Genomic DNA, 18,702 nt, shown 5'->3' with positions numbered 1-18,702 from the left:
AAAAGAATTTGTTGTGTGAACTAACAACCAACAATAAAAGAAAACAAAATTATGTTGTGTGAGATTCATAACACACAACGGAAATAAAATCATCTATGTTGTCTGAGTAATCAACAGACAAGGGTGATCATTTCACTTCGGTTCTGTGTTACTTATCTCAGACAACAAAGAACGAGTTATATCTGTTGTCTGTTATTAATCTCAGACAACAAAGAATAAGTTATAACTGTTATGTGTTATGAATCTCAGACAACGGCAAATTCCTTCTTCTGTTGTCTGAATGTGTCGACACATTCCTGCGCATGCCATGCCAGGCACATGCCTGCGCAGAATTCACACAACAGAAACATGTATTATGTTGAGCAAAGTATTGTCACACAACGTGAAATCACCGTTGTGTGATTTTTCAATCACACAACACTCCTTTAGACCACAGTGAGGCTGGTCATCAGACAACTCCAAATATCTGTCGTCTGATTAACTTATTGTAGTAGTGCATGTCAATTCTCGAAGCTCCATCCAAATCTTCCGTCAAGTGATGACATGGTAAGAGACAAAATTGCTAAATTCCTATAATGCTCTTTGTCAAACCAAAATGAAAAAAAAAACTAATCTTTTTCTTCAATTTTCTCACTTCTTCACCATTTCTTCAATTCTTCAGTTCTCTATGACTTTTTAGCTCTCTTAGCTTGGAAAAGTACTGGGTTTTCGACTTGGTCTCTCAGAATCAATCCCAATCTGTTTACATGACTGGGTTTTCCTCCTTTCCATTTCTGCTGTTGAAAATGAAATTGAGAAATCAGCGAGCTTCCACCTAGTGAAATTGGTTGCTTCACCTTCTTCAAAACGCCGTAAATCTTCAACGCCTAGGATTTCGTCTTCATGAACCCGTTTTCTTGCATCGGCTTTTTATGGGTTTCTGGTTGAGTCAATAAGACACTGGTCCGGATGGGTTTGGGCCTCGCGGGTTGTAGCACGAAGACGACGACCTCGATCTCGACCTGTACATGAAGTATGACTCCGAAGAAGAGCTAGAGCTCGAATTCAAGAAATCTCCTGGGTTTTGTCCATTTTCAATTGTGTTTGTTTTGTTATCAAGTTTCATGCTTTGTGAGTTTGAATATGAGATTTTGGAAATTGGGTTTTGTCTCTATTAAATCTATCTAGGTTCAAGGAAGTTTTGGATATTTGATAATTTAGAGTTAGTTGGTTAGATTCATTATAGGGTTTGCTGTGGAAGCTGTGACCAATTATGTCTTCTTTTGCATTTGGTTCACTAGATCTATCACTACTGTTAACAACAGAAAAGAAGCAAGCCCAGCTCACAGCTTTGCTTTCATTTTTCAGTCTCATTCCTTCAACGCAGCTACCTATTGGCTTAAAGCAGCTTGTTTTGTGAACTGGGTTTCTTTCATATACTCTTAGGCTTTAGATTTTCTCTCTGCACTACACTTTCAGGTGAGCTTTTAGTTTTGGAGGTCCTAGTCGTGAAAAGCTATCATCTTTTACTTTGTTCTTTGTTGGTTTGGTTTGTAGGAATAATGACCTTATTATGAAATTTGAATTGAGTTTGTGTTTATTCTTTGCTAACGATAATATTTAAAGCAAGCAATAAACTTAATGTGAGGATTGATATCAGATTCTTTTCTTTTTGTTCCTTGTCTTGGGTTTTTGATTTTAGAGTTGCTAATTTGCTTTAGAGAAGAGGCTCTTATTAATCATACTTGACTTGATTCTAGTGATGGAATACATTATCTGATTCTTGTTTACTTCTTCACAAATATGTAGATGATGATCAATACTTTCCTTTCTAGGAACGACACATCACAATACCTATTTTATAGATGGAAATTACAATCATGCTATGAACTGCTCTGCTTTCTCTGTTTTCTTTTCTTTTTGCTAGTCTCTGTATACTAAGCAAGGTTTGAAAAATCACTAGGCGCTAGTCGGGCGATGGCCAGATGACAAGCGCCCACGCAGTTTTATATTTTTTAGACTTTATTTTATTTTTATAACATTTAATTATATAACTAAGGATATATAAAACATATTCAAGCATATTGCATTATTATTTTACTTCTTTATAAAACTCCATTACCCAACTTATCTAACTCTAGCTTAAACCGAGGTTATTATATATAATGGTTGATTATATATTGGATTAATTGATGACTGTTGGACTAGCTTAAGTTGAATAATAATGACAGTTTCATAAAATTAACCATTCAATGGATAACTCTAGCTTAAGTCATTTCCAACCACCAACCATTTTTATTTTACTCTTTGTTAATACCAAATGCGAGCTAGCTTTCAATGCTTCTCCAAAAAAAAAAAAAAAAAATGAGAAGCAACAAATGCCAGCTAGCTGTCACTGACCACTTCGACGAAAAAGAAGAAGAAGCAAACGACTTTCCAAGATCAAGTCTTTCAAGCAGGAGTTCAAGTTTATGAGCGTCATGAACAATCAAAGAACATCATTGGAAAACCCAGATCGAGTTTCAGTTATCATAGAACTTTCTATGGAAAATACTTGGATCGAGTTCCAAGCTAGTTATCATTGAACAACATTGAATTATACCCAGATCGAGTTGCCAAAATCCACTACCCAAATTGAGTCTTGATCAATTTCAGATCACAAATCCTCTCTAGCTCTCTCTTTCCCTATCAATCTTACAATTGATTTAGTCTCATCGATCTCTTTTCTCAATCTATCAATCTCTATCTGATTTCCAGATCACCTCGATCTCTTCCTCCCGCTAATATGAGAGAGAGGCAGAAACTCGCCTAGATAGGCCTCCTAGGCCTCTTAGCGGGCCGCCCAACCTGCCGATTTGGCATTACTCGAGTCGGAGAGCTGCCGCCCAGAGCCTAGGCGGCAGAGTTTTAGAACACTGATACTAAGATGTTTAATACTTATACTTGCAAAATGGCCTATGCAAGATTAGGCCAGTGGTTAAGTCTGAATAGATCAATGGATAGCTAGCATCAGAGGAGGGCTGTTATCATCTGGGCTCAGGGTGAGAGATTGCATGTCTAAGATGTTGGAGGTTGTATGCTGATTCAAAATTGCTGAAATTTTTTATCTTTCAAGCCTGTGTTATTGATATTGGGCAGAGAACAAGTGAAGAGAGTATAAATATATTCATTTATGTATTATATTTTTTTTTGGTTAAAAAAAGGGGGCCGTGACCACTTACCCAATTTCAGCTTAAAAATTACCCACTTGCTCCACTAAGAGTTTTCTAACCCCATTTACCCAATTCAACATCTACTGACAGTTTTGCCCCTATTAATCAAATTGAAACTCACAGATATCTCTCCTCTCAGACTCTCTCTCCTCCCGGACTCTCTCTCTCTCTCTCTCTCTAGCCGGCAGTGGCGACCACGCCTTAAAAAACTTCTTCGTCGACATCGAGCCCGGCGCCAGCTAGCACATCCCAAGCCCCCATCTTCGTCGACCTCAAGCCCACCGTCAATCGTCGAACACCGTTCTGGTGCCAATCACCGATCTGAAGCTCCCATCCCGCTGCGGTGCCGGAACCTTACCAAATTGAGACCGGTCGGAGATGGGCTGCAGGTGAGCGACTGGAGAAGACGAAGGCGGTCCAGTCGGAATCGTGCCGGAACAGGGCTGGAGAAGCATGCGTGTCCACAAGGGAAGCGTGGGTGGCCGGATAAAAATTATGATGGTTTTTTTTTTTTTTTTTTTTTTTTTTTCTGATTTCAATGGTTTTTTTTTTTTTTTTTTTTCCGGCAATTTTCCTCAGTGGCTTCTCGTTCGCCATTGCAAACTTTCTCTCTCTTCTTCTTCTTCTATGAAATTCTCTCAAGTTCTTTTTTTTTTTTTTTGGTAAATTTGGGAGAAGGATTATAAAGAAAGAAGAAACAAGAATGAAAAAAAAAAGTTTTATTGAGTAGTTATTGACAAGACCCGCCCCGAATTCCACCCTGGAATCCGAAGTGGCCCTGCGGGACCCACCTTTAAAGGAGATTTACCAAAAATTTCGGCATAACCTCCCTTAAAAATGGATAACCCATAATCCTGCGGAAAACCAATAATTCACTTCTAATAATCCAACCATAACTCCTGGAGCCACCCTGCTCCCAAATTCATCCAAACCCATCTCAAAGTTAAAAACATTAAACATAATCTCCAAAGGGTATAAGTCACTACAATCACCAAAGTTAGGTCATAGACCCCAAATATAATACATATAAGTTGGGTCACATATCCCTTAGTAATCAGAGCATTCTAGGAATATAAATAGACAAGGAATACAGTAGGTTAAACAGGTAACCTACAGAAGGTGATGGCGGAAGCAGGTGCGGTCACTATGGCTCACACTCGTACACCGAGCAACAGTACTGCAATCTGGGCATTTGAAACCGAAGGGCCCAGGGAAAAGTATATAAAAACGTTAGCGTGAGTGGACAAAAATAAATAATTGAAAGAAAAAGGGTTTTATACTTTTCCACAATTATCCCAATAAAACTCCCGATGCATGCAATGATTAACAAAATAAAAATAAGAGGAGTTTCGCTCTTGAAGGCCGACTAGCCCCGCTAGTCACATACGAAAAACAAAAAAAGTGGAAACTCCGATACTCAAAGAAATAGAACCAGCCCCGCTGGCTAAAACAAATCGGACTAGCCCCGCTAGTCGAAAATAGTATAATGAGTAGGGGAAGACGATAGCCATACGAGTGAGCCTCCCAGGCTCGGGTGATAGCCTCCCAGGCTAAAGTACTCTCATTACTCCCGTAATATACCCTTACGCCACTATGTGTAGCGATAGGGTACTGGGCTTCAGAATTACTGTCACAAAGACAGTAACCAGCGCCACAAAGGCGGAGGGCTTCGGTGATCCCATCACCTCGCCACAAAGGCGGAAGATCAAAGCTAGCAATGATAAGTCGCCCAAAGTATGGCAAAACAAAATCCGAAAACCACAGTAAAATCACAAATACATAAGGCTTCCCCATATCTCGTAAAAGAATTTCCCATGACGTGACCCACACGCCAAGATAATCTCATCATCAAAAAATAAATAGGATATAAATGAGTATAAGGATTAACTTCATCGAATCTCAAATTGTCGAATATAAGTATAATATAAATAGTATAAATCCGGGAATCACACCGGAAATAAATAAATAAAAGAAGATAAGCGTAATCCAATGACGTGACCCCGCACGCCATAAAATCTCCAAGTAAATCAATTAACCAAAACCGTCTCCGAAAATAACCGTTTGCTCAAGGAAGTAAATTGATAAATAATTCAACTTCGGAACTGTTTAAATAAATGCATGCATCATTCTTTAAAAAAATAAAAGTCCACTCACGATATACGGCTAACGTGGTATCCAAGCGTAAGGATCCTCGTCGAGCGATAGGTCGGTATCACGTCCTGTACACAATTATAATCCGTAAACAACAAATTGCTAAATATTTACGATAATCAATAATTAAATCTCAAAACCCAAAACCTCAACTTCTCCAATCCTCTTCCACACCCAATCAAACTTCACCATTAATATCCATCCGTCGATTGATGTATTCCATATCGGAACAAGGGAAATCCGAAGGTCGGATTCCCACAATTCAACAACCGAAACTCCCAAACTTCGGAAATTCACAAACAATTCCAAACTCCTCCAAAATTCACCAAACTTCACATACAAGCTCTATGATAATTATAGAATTTAACTAGCCAGAAATTGAAATTAAAAAGCTACCCTAGCCGCCGTTACAGCAGCCCACAGTGGCGGCGCCGCCGCCACTGTCACCAACTCCAATGGACACCAAAATTTGACAGTAGCACCTTCTCAACACACTGATTCAACTTCTCAACTACAACATTCCCAAATAACAATTAAAAACGGCTGAAATCGATCAATGAACAAAAACCCAGAAATCCTCAAGAACCCTAGAATTTCAATTCGTCAATTCGGCATCTACACAACAAATCGTGATACAAGGCCATAGGGGAAATAATCAGTGATGAAAACCGAACCTTCGACGGCGAGATGGGGACCGGAGGTGGCCGGAATCGCCGGATATCGGCAAAAACTTCAAACTGCAGCCGGGGGGAATTTGGCTTCGATCCGAGCTTTTCCAGTCAAATCGTCGAAAACCAAGGTTACTAGGGTGATGGGAGGGAGGAGGCGCTCCTCTGATGACCGGTTGCACGCCGGTTGGTGGCCGGAAAGCGGTAAATCGAAGGGAGAAAGAAAAAGGGCCGAACGGAGAAGAGAGAGGTCGGGGGAGAGGAGAGAGAAAGAGGAAGGGGTGGGTTTCCGGAAATGGAAACCTACCTCGGTAATTTTCTATTTTTATCAAAATTTTACCATGAACAGTAACTTCCTTATTTCGCTCATAACTTTCGCATACGAACTCCGATTTTTACGCACTACATATGCACGCGCTCGGTTTAACGTCCCCAACAACTTTCATGAAGGAAATTTTCTCAAATTTTGGCCCGAACAAAAAGTCGACTTTTAGGGCCACTAAACGTACTGAAACGATAGTAAAAGTGAAAATAAAAGTCGTTTACCGTCCAAATGACTAGTAAACGGGTAATTGAGATACGGGACGTTACAATCTCCCCTCCTTATAAAAATTTCGTCCTCGAAATTTACACGAACGACTAAAGGCTTAACTAAACCAACTCTATTGAATACCATCCCCCGGTGAAACAATATAAGAGAAATAAATAACTCAAGATTAGGAATGTCGTACCGTCGGTAGTACCTAGAGGAACGTGATCCTCTCGCTGAACCATGGCATGAAGTCTTGTTTGTGTCGCTGGACGTCCACGACGACCACTACTCCGTTGAGTGCCGCCCCCGGCAGAACTGGTGGAAGTGTCGCCCTTGGTTGAATTAGTGTGAGTGCCGCTAGATAACCCTCCTGATGCATGACTAGAACCTTGACCGACGTTTGGAGTAGCGTCCTGAGTCAATGTAGGGCAATCCCTTCTATAATGACCCTGCTGTCCGCACTGATAGCACGTCACATCTCTCGTTTGATGCTGGGAACGATCCCTCCAAGTATGGAATCCCTCTGAGGTACCACCGTACTGACCTGTGCTGTCACTGAACTGCCACTCAGACTGTCCACCTCCCACATTAAGTCCTCCAAAATCCGGTAAGGTGGTCGAGTCTGAACTGACAAATCTACTACCTCCAGAAGATCCTGAACCAGAAGTGGAAGCAGCCCTCTTAGATGGACCCTGGCTAGGGCCGCCAGAATCCCTAGGGTGAAATCCAGCAGGTGAGTCTGACTCAATGTCCATGGCATAAGATACTGCCTCAGCAAAGCTACGGTACGGTGTGCCTAACATCTTATCCTTAAACTTTCCTCCAAGTCCCAAGACAAATCTACGAATCTTACTTTGCTCAGTATGAACCAAATCCGGCACATGATGGGCCAAAGAGAGAAACTCCTGCTCAAAATCCAACACTGACTGCTCATCCCTCTTCACCAAGCTCAAGAACTGGTCTTGCATCCGATTAAGGTGGGCATCACTAAAGTACCGTCCACAGAAATGGGCCTTGAACATATCCCACGTCATCGGGCCAGCATTTGCAGGGTCATTGACAACACCAGTCCACCAATGCCAGGCGGTATCCTCCAGGAACTGCACCGCCAAATTAACCTTCCTGTCCTCTGGGAGCTCCATCTGGGAGAACACTCTCTCCATCCTATCAAGCCACCGCTGAGCCTCTACAGGAGATGTGGCGGAAGCAAAAGTCTGAGCCCCGTTTCTCCTAGCACGCTCCACAGTATAGTCAGTGCGTGAACCGGGGAGTACGGCAGCAAACTGCTGAAAGAACTGTCCAAACGCATCTGCAAGATTCTGCGGTGTATCTCCCCCATCATCAACATGAGGGGTTTCCTCACGTCTTCGGCGTCTAGGAGGCATAGCACCTGATGAAGAGAAGGAAAACAAGGCTCAAGGATTAGGATATTAACCTATCTACTTTACATGCATAATGAGCACACTAGCACCGAAGAGTATACGATGGGGATCCGCCGCGGTCGGGCCATCACTCGGGAGGTACTAGGCGCCACTAAGCATATAAGGTAGTAGGAAATAAGGAAGTCTACAGAACCTAACAACCTAATGCTCTGATACCAACTGACAAGACCCGCCCCGAATTCCACCCTGGAATCCGAAGTGGCCCTGCGGGACCCACCTTTAAAGGAGATTTACCAAAAATTTCGGCATAACCTCCCTTAAAAATGGATAACCCATAATCCTGCGGAAAACCAATAATTCACTTCTAATAATCCAACCATAACTCCTGGAGCCACCCTGCTCCCAAATTCATCCAAACCCATCTCAAAGTTAAAAACATTAAACATAATCTCCAAAGGGTATAAGTCACTACAATCACCAAAGTTAGGTCATAGACCCCAAATATAATACATATAAGTTGGGTCACATATCCCTTAGTAATCAGAGCATTCTAGGAATATAAATAGACAAGGAATACAGTAGGTTAAACAGGTAACCTACAGAAGGTGATGGCGGAAGCAGGTGCGGTCACTATGGCTCACACTCGTACACCGAGCAACAGTACTGCAATCTGGGCATTTGAAACCGAAGGGCCCAGGGAAAAGTATATAAAAACGTTAGCGTGAGTGGACAAAAATAAATAATTGAAAGAAAAAGGGTTTTATACTTTTCCACAATTATCCCAATAAAACTCCCGATGCATGCAATGATTAACAAAATAAAAATAAGAGGAGTTTCGCTCTTGAAGGCCGACTAGCCCCGCTAGTCACATACGAAAAACAAAAAAAGTGGAAACTCCGATACTCAAAGAAATAGAACCAGCCCCGCTGGCTAAAACAAATCGGACTAGCCCCGCTAGTCGAAAATAGTATAATGAGTAGGGGAAGACGATAGCCATACGAGTGAGCCTCCCAGGCTCGGGTGATAGCCTCCCAGGCTAAAGTACTCCCATTACTCCCGTAATATACCCTTACGCCACTATGTGTAGCGATAGGATACTGGGCTTCAGAATTACTGTCACAAAGACAGTAACCAGCGCCACAAAGGCGGAGGGCTTCGGTGATCCCATCACCTCGCCACAAAGGCGGAAGATCAAAGCTAGCAATGATAAGTCACCCAAAGTATGGCAAAACAAAATCCGAAAACCACAGTAAAATCACAAATACATAAGGCTTCCCCATATCTCGTAAAAGAATTTCCCATGACGTGACCCACACGCCAAGATAATCTCATCATCAAAAAATAAATAGGATATAAATGAGTATAAGGATTAACTTCATCGAATCTCAAATTGTCGAATATAAGTATAATATAAATAGTATAAATCCGGGAATCACACCGGAAATAAATAAATAAAAGAAGATAAGCGTAATCCAATGACGTGACCCCGCACGCCATAAAATCTCCAAGTAAATCAATTAACCAAAACCGTCTCCGAAAATAACCGTTTGCTCAAGGAAGTAAATTGATAAATAATTCAACTTCGGAACTGTTTAAATAAATGCATGCATCATTCTTTAAAAAAATAAAAGTCCACTCACGATATACGGCTAACGTGGTATCCAAGCGTAAGGATCCTCGTCGAGCGATAGGTCGGTATCACGTCCTGTACACAATTATAATCCGTAAACAACAAATTGCTAAATATTTACGATAATCAATAATTAAATCTCAAAACCCAAAACCTCAACTTCTCCAATCCTCTTCCACACCCAATCAAACTTCACCATTAATATCCATCCGTCGATTGATGTATTCCATATCGGAACAAGGGAAATCCGAAGGTCGGATTCCCACAATTCAACAACCGAAACTCCCAAACTTCGGAAATTCACAAACAATTCCAAACTCCTCCAAAATTCACCAAACTTCACATACAAGCTCTATGATAATTATAGAATTTAACTAGCCAGAAATTGAAATTAAAAAGCTACCCTAGCCGCCGTTACAGCAGCCCACAGTGGCGGCGCCGCCGCCACTGTCACCAACTCCAATGGACACCAAAATTTGACAGTAGCACCTTCTCAACACACTGATTCAACTTCTCAACTACAACATTCCCAAATAACAATTAAAAACGGCCGAAATCGATCAATGAACAAAAACCCAGAAATCCTCAAGAACCCTAGAATTTCAATTCGTCAATTCGGCATCTACACAACAAATCGTGATACAAGGCCATAGGGGAAATGATCAGTGATGAAAACCGAACCTTCGACGGCGAGATGGGGACCGGAGGTGGCCGGAATCGCCGGATATCGGCAAAAACTTCAAACTGCAGCCGGGGGGAATTTGGCTTCGATCCGAGCTTTTCCAGTCAAATCGTCGAAAACCAAGGTTACTAGGGTGATGGGAGGGAGGAGGCGCTCCTCTGATGACCGGTTGCACGCCGGTTGGTGGCCGGAAAGCGGTAAATCGAAGGGAGAAAGAAAAAGGGCCGAACGGAGAAGAGAGAGGTCGGGGGAGAGGAGAGAGAAAGAGGAAGGGGTGGGTTTCCGGAAATGGAAACCTACCTCGGTAATTTTCTATTTTTATCAAAATTTTACCATGAACAGTAACTTCCTTATTTCGCTCATAACTTTCGCATACGAACTCCGATTTTTACACACTACATATGCACGCGCTCGGTTTAACGTCCCCAACAACTTTCATGAAGGAAATTTTCTCAAATTTTGGCCCGAACAAAAAGTCGACTTTTAGGGCCACTAAACGTACTGAAACGATAGTAAAAGTGAAAATAAAAGTCGTTTACCGTCCAAATGACTAGTAAACGGGTAATTGAGATACGGGACGTTACAGTTATACATGTCTATTGCGGGGCAATAATATGATTATTGGGAGGCAATAATACGAGTATTGGGGGGCAATAATATGCATATAAATTGATCAATTGTGCCTGTAGTGTATTCATTTTGGTTTTGGGAGTTTATACAATTCACTGGACGACAATAATATGATTTTGGGAGGCAATAATATGAGTATTGGGGGGCAATAATTTGCATATAAATTGATCAATTGTGCCTGTAGTGTATTCATTTTAGTTTTGGGAGTTTATACAATTCACTGGACGGCAATAATATGATTTTGGAGGGCAATAATATGATTATTGGGAGGCAATAATATGAGTATTGGGGGGCAATAATATGATTATTGGGGGTAATAATCTGGTTACTGGGTATTAATAAATTTAGACGCCGGAATCCGGTCACCAGTCCAATAGTCGGATTCCGGATTCCTGTCATCGGTCGCAGGAGTCCGGTCACCGGTCGCCGGAGTCGGCGCCCGGCCACTGGTCACCAGAGCACAGCAAGGTGAAGGATGACTTCTCTCTCTAAGTGAGAAAGAAGGAGAGGGCAAAAAAGTCTCAAAAATAAATAAAAAGAATAAAAAAAAAATTAATTGGGTATTAGGGAAATAATCCCTTAGAGTGTTTTGGGTAAATGGGGTTAAAAAACTGTTAGTGGAGCAAGTGGGCAATTTTTAAGCTAAAATTGGGTAAATGATCATTTCCCCTAAAAAAAAAATGGAAAAACATTCACAAGGGTAGTATTGGAATTAATCCATTCTGTCTCCTGCCATGTCATCACTTGACAGAAATTTTGGATGGAATTTGAAGAATTAGACACGGCTGATTAAAATTGGGAGTTCAGGGGTAATCTTGATGAAATCGAAACTTTAGGGACTAACATGAAGAATGACAAAAAGTTCAAGTAGGTAAACAGGAATCTTGACATTTTTTCCGTTATGATTAAAATAATAACAAATTACATATAAGTTATTGACAAAAGAAATAATTCATTAATCTTTAAGAGTGCTTCTATTCATATCTCCTATATTAGCATCTGGACCTCATCTTATTTTTGAATATTTACAAATCTTATTTTGCCCCTCTTCAGATAAAAAAAAAAAGATTAAAATCTTATTTTGCGTCTCTCATATCCAGTTTCATTCATCCATGCGTCTGGTCTAGTTTCTCTACATCCCCAGATCGTCTCTACCCTCCTCTCTCTCTATCTAACCTCTCTTTCTTTTGATTCACTAACATCAAAAGCAAAACAGAAGAAGGAAAAAAAACACATATACACAAACAAACAATATATTCAATCAAATACTAGACATTACATTGCAATAAGCCTTTATGCACAACACCCAATTTCTAAAGGGCCACCCAAACAACTTTAGGAGGCTCCACCGCTCCAGCAATCATATGAAAAAGATCAATTGAGCAAGCCATTTTAAGCAACTTAGTCTTCAATATTATCCCATTCGTCTCAACTAGTGTTATCCTTTGTTGCAAAATCTTGGTTGCAAAATCCTTAACGACCCCATATTTATCTTTGTCAAGTTGATGTCTTTCTGCAACTATTTGAAATTGGGCATCATCTTCTTTGTTTGCTACTAAATCATTTTCACAAATGAGAGGAGGTGTAGAGAGAAAGATAGAGGGGCAAAATTGGATGTTTGATGGTAAAAAGTATCCAAAGAGGTTCAAATACTATTATGGGAGGAATGAATAGAACCACCCAATCTTTAAGGGTTATATGATTAAAAAAAAAAAAATCAATTATAATTGACAATATCACTTCTCATAAATATAACTAGACTCCAAACACACCCTATGGGTGTGGATAATTAATGTGGAGAAAATTGCGGCATATATTTTGTTTTTGATTTTTTTTTATTAAATTTCTTTTGTTTTTATTTTATTTGTGAATTGACTATTTTGTCTTTCTCAAATATTTCAATTCAAATGTTTTTTAATATTTGAGAGATATTTTGGTAAAATTTTTCTGTTTTGGCTGACAAACTCTTTTCTCTTAATAATAATATAGATATATAAATAATAGAGTCAACACGAGCTTCTTGTACCATCACTAGTATTGTTGTCGATCATGATGCTCGTCCTAGCCTAGCGATCAAGCTCATATTCAAGGTTGACAACATATTTTCATCCTCATGTGTGTCAAGATGTTTGACAACATTTGTTATGGTAAATGTATTCTTGGAGTCTAGAGGTAGCCATCAAAACTACATCACTAACCCTCTTTGACTTATTCTCCCAAACCCTGGTGTTCCTTTCTTTCCACACACCCCATAATAAGAACATCAACAGATCAAAATGAAAAGGAGCTAACTTGCTGGAGCAAAACTGAATCCATTCCAACACTCCCATATCGTTTGACTCACTGGTAGAGCACACTTGAGCTAAAGCAATACATGAACTAAGGACTGCCCTAGTGAAAGGGCAATTGCAACACAGATGTGTAGTAGATTCGATCCTCCCAATGCATATTTTATTATATTGTTAGATTATTGTTTTTCAATGTCACATTTCCTCATAAACATAATTGCTAAAAATCATGTAAAAAGGAGAAAGAGAATCATATGTGTTGAAATATGACACTAGTTAAAGTTCAAATGCATCGACCAAAACACCAAGAACCATAAGTCACATAATCCTATCTGTGGATAAGAAACTATACATAATCATATCTCTAATCTCACCTTTGCAATGCCCATACTTCCTTCAACCCTTCTTTCACAAACCCAACCTTCTCTAAAACCCTTTGAGATCCCTTATTCTCAACCTCAACCAAAGCCTCAATCCTCACCAGAAATAGGAACTCTTTGAAGACCCTAGAGATGGCCATCTTCAATGCCAATGTGACAATCCCTTTCCCCCAAACACTATGCCAAAAAGTTAATCAGATGACAGATAATATATGTCGTCTGATTGCATGATTTTCTGTCGTCTGAGGCGCTGCCGTCTCTTGTGCAATCAGACGATGTAGAAACTCTGTCATCTGATTGCACTCAGATGACAGACATGTTTTTGGTCTTCTGTTGTCTGATTGATTCCTCACATGTACATGTGTGTGTTACGAAGATTTCAGACGACAGAAATGTGTTGGCAAACGTGAAGACTAACAACAGAGTTCTTTAACTTTTGTGGTTTAATTCCCATTTCAATCACAGTACTAAGAATTATGTGTTGTTTGTATTGGTTCTCAACTACAGTTTATTGTTGTTGTAAACAAATTTCAATTACAATCATCTGTCATTTTAACTCATAACATAAGACAGTTATTTATGGTTAAACTTGCGTTTAAGATACAATTTTATGTTGTCTGAATGTATATAGAACAATAGATTTGTTTTTTTATTCTATTGTTTTTCTGTTGCTCAAACAACATATTGTTTTTCAAGTTAGTTGTTGCCTTGTATTTCAGATGACACATATAAGTTTGTTCCTGCCATTCATTGATGTTCTCATTCATTCTGAAAACCTCAAAAGTCATTTCACTCATTAAAAATACATATATTCTGTTATTACAGCCACCAAAATACATTTACAATAGTCATTAATTGTTCCATGAAATCTAACTATTGAAGCTGGATAGCAAATAATTTCAATGTACTCTAGGGCACTTGGACATTTGTTTTTCCTCCTGTGGCTTGGCCTTCTTAGTCTGCTAGAATGCTAAACTTTTGCTGCTTACCTGTTCTCTCTCTTTATGTATATTTCTGCCTTTTGCCCAATATAGAACATAACACTTCTGCTGCATTACCGGTTCTCTTATATTCAGCAGGTCTCAAGTGAGGAATCTGCAGATAGCAGAAAGAATAAGACAAAAGGCAGGTATGCCAAATCATAGGGAATACAACTTTGTGTAGTGTTTCTTATGACATGATATTGCTAGACCAAGACATAAATGGTACAACAGCCACAAAATGAGATCTTATAATTAGTAAGTGCTGCATATAATCTTAAATAAGCACAAAGCGAAGCAAATGGAACACAAACTTACAATGCAGGATTAAAATGCAACTACAAGAACGAACACATTGTAACCGAAAAGAAAACTACTTTCTACAAAGTGAGTGCATTTCAATCTAATGCACTCAAGCAGTTAACTGCAACCAATTAACGACATTTGTCCTATTTATAGTAGCAAGTAGAATAAATTGGTAGAGAAGAGTTTGAAAGGATGGGTTCGTACCAATTTCAGACTCAACACCAATTGCCCGCTCGAGAGTTTGAAGAATCAGCATATATTAAAAACAATTAAATGAAATCAACAAAGATAAAGCTAGAGCCTCCTTGCACAATTTTATCATTTAAAACCACAACACATGAGACATAAAGGAACAACATAAGGATGTTTACCGCAATCTGAACTGAGAGACAACTCAGCAATAGAGAAGAGACTTTCTGAACCACTGACTATACTGAGATAAAATAATTCAATGTAGAACTATGCTAGTAATTACAGCTGAATGCAGGGGTGGAGAAGAATATAAGATATTATAGCATAAATTGTTATGGTGAATTACTTCCTGTTCATTTTGACTCTTATTATACTTAGAAGTTACAACTCCATTGTTTTACCAAGGGATAAAACAATCCAATGTTTGAGGATCAAGAGTTACAACACAAACATATATGAACATAGTTAGCAATCCCTGCACGTGATTATGTTACCAATTTGATAACGGAGTCATGAAAAATGCAATATTTCTAACTCATGTGAATGCATAGAATACATACAGCTGTGACGATTTCATCAGGAACCAACTTGCCATTATGCATGAACCCTTTGGCTTTGTTTCCAATTTCAGTCCCAGATGACACTTCAGCTCTTAGAAGGTCCGTTGTTGATATGTGCACCAATCCAAACTAAATGATGCATATATCAATCCTAGCAAAGAAAATGTAAACTACTCAGTTCCTTAGTCTCCAATTTCAATCCCTATGAAAATGGTTACCTTCTTGACAATCAATTCACACTGAGTTCCTTTCCCAGAAGTCGGTGCACCGGAAATCATAACCTTCAAAGGCGGTTCCTTTAAAGAACAACTCAACTTTAGTCCCTGCCATGATCAAAATAGAAAATACACACTTACTAATTAAATAACCAAATAACAATAAAACACAAAGATGAATATCTGTTTTCTTCTTTTTCACAAACATTGGATTTGTGGGCGATCCTCAAACGGTCATTGCTATATACAGGGATTTGTGGCGTGCACCTAGACTCTTATTATACTTATCATTTTCTCCGATAATGACAAACTTAGACTATGTTAAACAAAGACGTCTTAGAGAAGCATATATTTATGATTCATTCATTTTATAAGTATGTAGTTATAGCGTAAGCGGACAGAATAACTAGATTATCTTGGAATGTGTCAACATTTTGTTAGGGATGATAGCCAGCAATGTGTCAAGCTAGCATTTGAACTTTCACCTTCTTTAAGCATGTATATATATATAATACTGCTGAAGAGAACTTACCTATGATCTTAGCAACTCTTGTGAGACCTGTATGAAAACAGAGTCAAGGAAGAAGTGATTTAGGTTCAAGAATGGTAATCAATAGCTACAACATAACACTCATGTTTGGGTGAATCAAAAGTAATTCAGAAAAACAGAACGGAGTACTAAAAGTGGTGCCAGTAAAACTTACTACGTTTCAAGTACTCACGGAAACCTGCAAAATGCATTAGTCTAGTGTTAATAAGAGATTCAGAACAACAGAAATCACCACTCTCAAAACGAATAGAGAATTGACAGAACCCAATATCAACGTACCCATATCGATTAACCCATCCCTCGTGTGTATATACTTCACTGAACTAACCCTACCGTGGAATCGTAATAGCACAGATTTCTCAAAGCCTGACATACATTATGAACCAGAAACTAACAGAAATTCAGAATTGAAGCCATGAGATGAAGCAGAAACGAATTCTAGATATTGAAATCGAAACCCTAAAAAAGGATGCACACTAGTCGCGAGCATCTATAAGAAGAATCCATCATACCTCGCAAAGCAAAATAAAATCACAATCCGAAATCAAAAACCCGGCACAGTTAACCTAGGATGAGCAAGAAGAAAGGTACTGACCACTTGAAATCGACGCCATGGAGGTCAAGCTATACACGAATCGCTGCGAGTGAGATACAAGATTCGACGATGCTCAATTGAGGAAGAAAATGCTTGAATCGGACGCCAATCATTCACAGACGGAGAGAGGTTTCGGAGAGAACAGAGGTCGCCGGAAAAAGAGAGAGGCGGTGAGGGAGTGAACGGTGAACCACACTGAGTCAGCGAGTCGGAGTCTATGGAGTCTAAGATGAAATCAATTATAGATCTCGTAAGAATTTCATAGTCAGCATCTTCCTTTTCTTTTTTGCTTAATATACTTCGATCCCAAAACAGGAAAGAGGAAGAGTGGATCTGAACAGAGGGTTGAATGGGAAGAGGAAGAGGCACTGTATAGATGAGGTCGTCGAGATCTTTGCCGGGGTGGTCGGAGGTTTTGTAGAGGGAGGAGAGCTCAATGTCGGGATTGACTGCGAGAATTTTGAGAGAGAGAGAGATTGAGAAACTCTTAATGGAGTCGGGCTTAGACAAATGAAAGGTAGAAGGCAATTTTGCCTTGGACAAAAAAACCCAAAAATTAAATGAGTTGACTCCCACATGTAATCAGACAACACAATTATGTCAAATTAGTTGTCTGATGCTTACCACTCTTTGACTCAACTAGGGTTTTGACCAATTTTTAGAGGGAAATACCTTAATCGATTGGGAGGGAAATTTCTAAAATTTAAGTCCAACTCATTCAGACGACAGAATTTTCTTATCACTGTTGTTTGAATAAGTCGAGTTTTGAGGCTTCAGAGGAATGAAATTCTCTACCTTTCAGTCCAACTCATTCAGACGACAGAATACTGTTGTTTGAATAAGTCAAGCTTTGAGGCTTCAGAGGAATGAAATTCTCTACCTGGAGCCAACAACATAAAAATGTTGTTTCAATAAGAGCCTTCAGAGGAATGAAATTATAGGTACATCTCTATCTGCAAGTAACAACATTAAAATGTTGTCTGAATGTCACCCATTTACTCAAAATGAAAAAACTGTGTTTCAGTGGGTATTCAAACAACAGAGTTAGGTTTGTCTGTTGTCTGAAAATTTCAGACAACAGAAAATTAGCTTTCTGTTGTCTGACGTCTGTTGTATGATTGAGTTATTGGCATAGTGATGATTGAGTTATTGGCATAGTGAAAAGTCTGTAGACAAAGCATAGCTAACATGTGCCCTGCACGAATCATAGCCCCGTTCGGGCTTGACAGAAACATATCCTATGCAATGGTCATCCAAACATATGGACTGACGCCTTGGGTGAGGAATACAAACCTTCTCAATATATGTCAAGGCTTCTTCTCCAGAAGTTATGGTGTTCCATCTCAGATAGCGTGTTACTCTGTCATCACTTGCCCATTTCAGGAAGTCATCAGCATCGGAGAGTTTGAAAGGACGAAGTGAAATTCTGGATGAATCCATGGATGAAGGAAATTTGAGATGGTTCCAGGCTCAAATGGAATAAGTATCGGCACTTTGTAATGCAATGAATTTTAAGAATTAAGTTGACTAACATGGAGGACCAGTCATATTATGATGGTGGTTGCCAGAACTTTCCTATAGTACTAGAAGACAATGGGTCATTACCATCACAAGCTGTGACATTTACCCACTAGTGATGGGGCGTGTAACTTGCTCGGCAATGTGAGAGCCACACCATCATACTGTTAATCTAAAACTATAGCAGCGGAGCTACGAACATTTGATAAAGCAGGAAGAATAGAAGTCACAATTTTATTTGAAGAGGTTTAA

General features: G+C 39.5%; 2 protein-coding genes and 1 long non-coding RNA gene across 4 annotated transcripts; all 3 read right to left on the bottom strand.

Annotated features, from left to right (window-relative positions):
- Positions 1 to 6,923: 6,923 nt before the first annotated feature.
- LOC112199306 lies at positions 6,924 to 7,927 on the bottom strand. Its single transcript, XM_040518753.1, has 2 exons — positions 7,087 to 7,927; positions 6,924 to 6,955 (listed from the first exon to the last, which is right to left on the bottom strand). Exons 1-2 carry the CDS (start codon positions 7,925 to 7,927, stop codon positions 6,924 to 6,926), a joined length of 873 nt encoding a protein of 290 aa, XP_040374687.1.
- Positions 7,928 to 13,524: 5,597 nt separating this feature from the next.
- On the bottom strand, positions 13,525 to 18,418 carry LOC112197847 (uncharacterized N-acetyltransferase p20-like). The gene is made up of 2 exons (XM_040519358.1): positions 18,096 to 18,418; positions 13,525 to 13,709 (listed from the first exon to the last, which is right to left on the bottom strand). The coding sequence occupies exons 1-2, from the start codon at positions 18,370 to 18,372 to the stop codon at positions 13,525 to 13,527; spliced, it is 462 nt and encodes a 153-aa protein (XP_040375292.1). The 5' UTR covers positions 18,373 to 18,418.
- Positions 14,256 to 15,883, bottom strand: LOC112197848. Of its 2 annotated transcripts, none has more exons than XR_005810548.1 (2): positions 15,573 to 15,883; positions 14,256 to 14,629 (listed from the first exon to the last, which is right to left on the bottom strand). It is a non-coding gene; the product is annotated as an uncharacterized LOC112197848 (long non-coding RNA). The 2 variants fall into 2 exon arrangements; XR_002935771.2 differs by lacking the exon at positions 15,573 to 15,883 and adding an exon at positions 15,025 to 15,566.
- Positions 18,419 to 18,702: the final 284 nt, after the last annotated feature.

The sequence above is a fragment of the Rosa chinensis genome, chromosome 4 (genome assembly GCF_002994745.2).
Source record: "Rosa chinensis cultivar Old Blush chromosome 4, RchiOBHm-V2, whole genome shotgun sequence".
Lineage (NCBI taxonomy): Eukaryota > Viridiplantae > Streptophyta > Magnoliopsida > Rosales > Rosaceae > Rosa > Rosa chinensis.
The sequence above is the reverse complement of the archived record's forward strand: the minus strand, read 5'-3'. Positions and strand labels throughout refer to the sequence as shown.

Bases quoted from the DNA above. Each gene is read 5' to 3' on its own strand.
- LOC112199306 (XM_040518753.1), bottom strand. From the start codon at position 7,927: ATGCCTCCTAGACGCCGAAGACGTGAGGAAACCCCTCATGTTGATGAT. The intron at 6,956-7,086 runs GTCAGTACGGTG...ACATTGACTCAG, and splicing joins GCAGTTCAGTGACAGCACAG to GACGCTACTCCAAACGTCGG.
- LOC112197847 (XM_040519358.1), bottom strand. From the start codon at position 18,372: ATGGATTCATCCAGAATTTCACTTCGTCCTTTCAAACTCTCCGATGCT. The intron at 13,710-18,095 runs TTTCACTATGCC...TTTGGCATAGTG, and splicing joins CTATGCTTTGTCTACAGACT to TTTGGGGGAAAGGGATTGTC.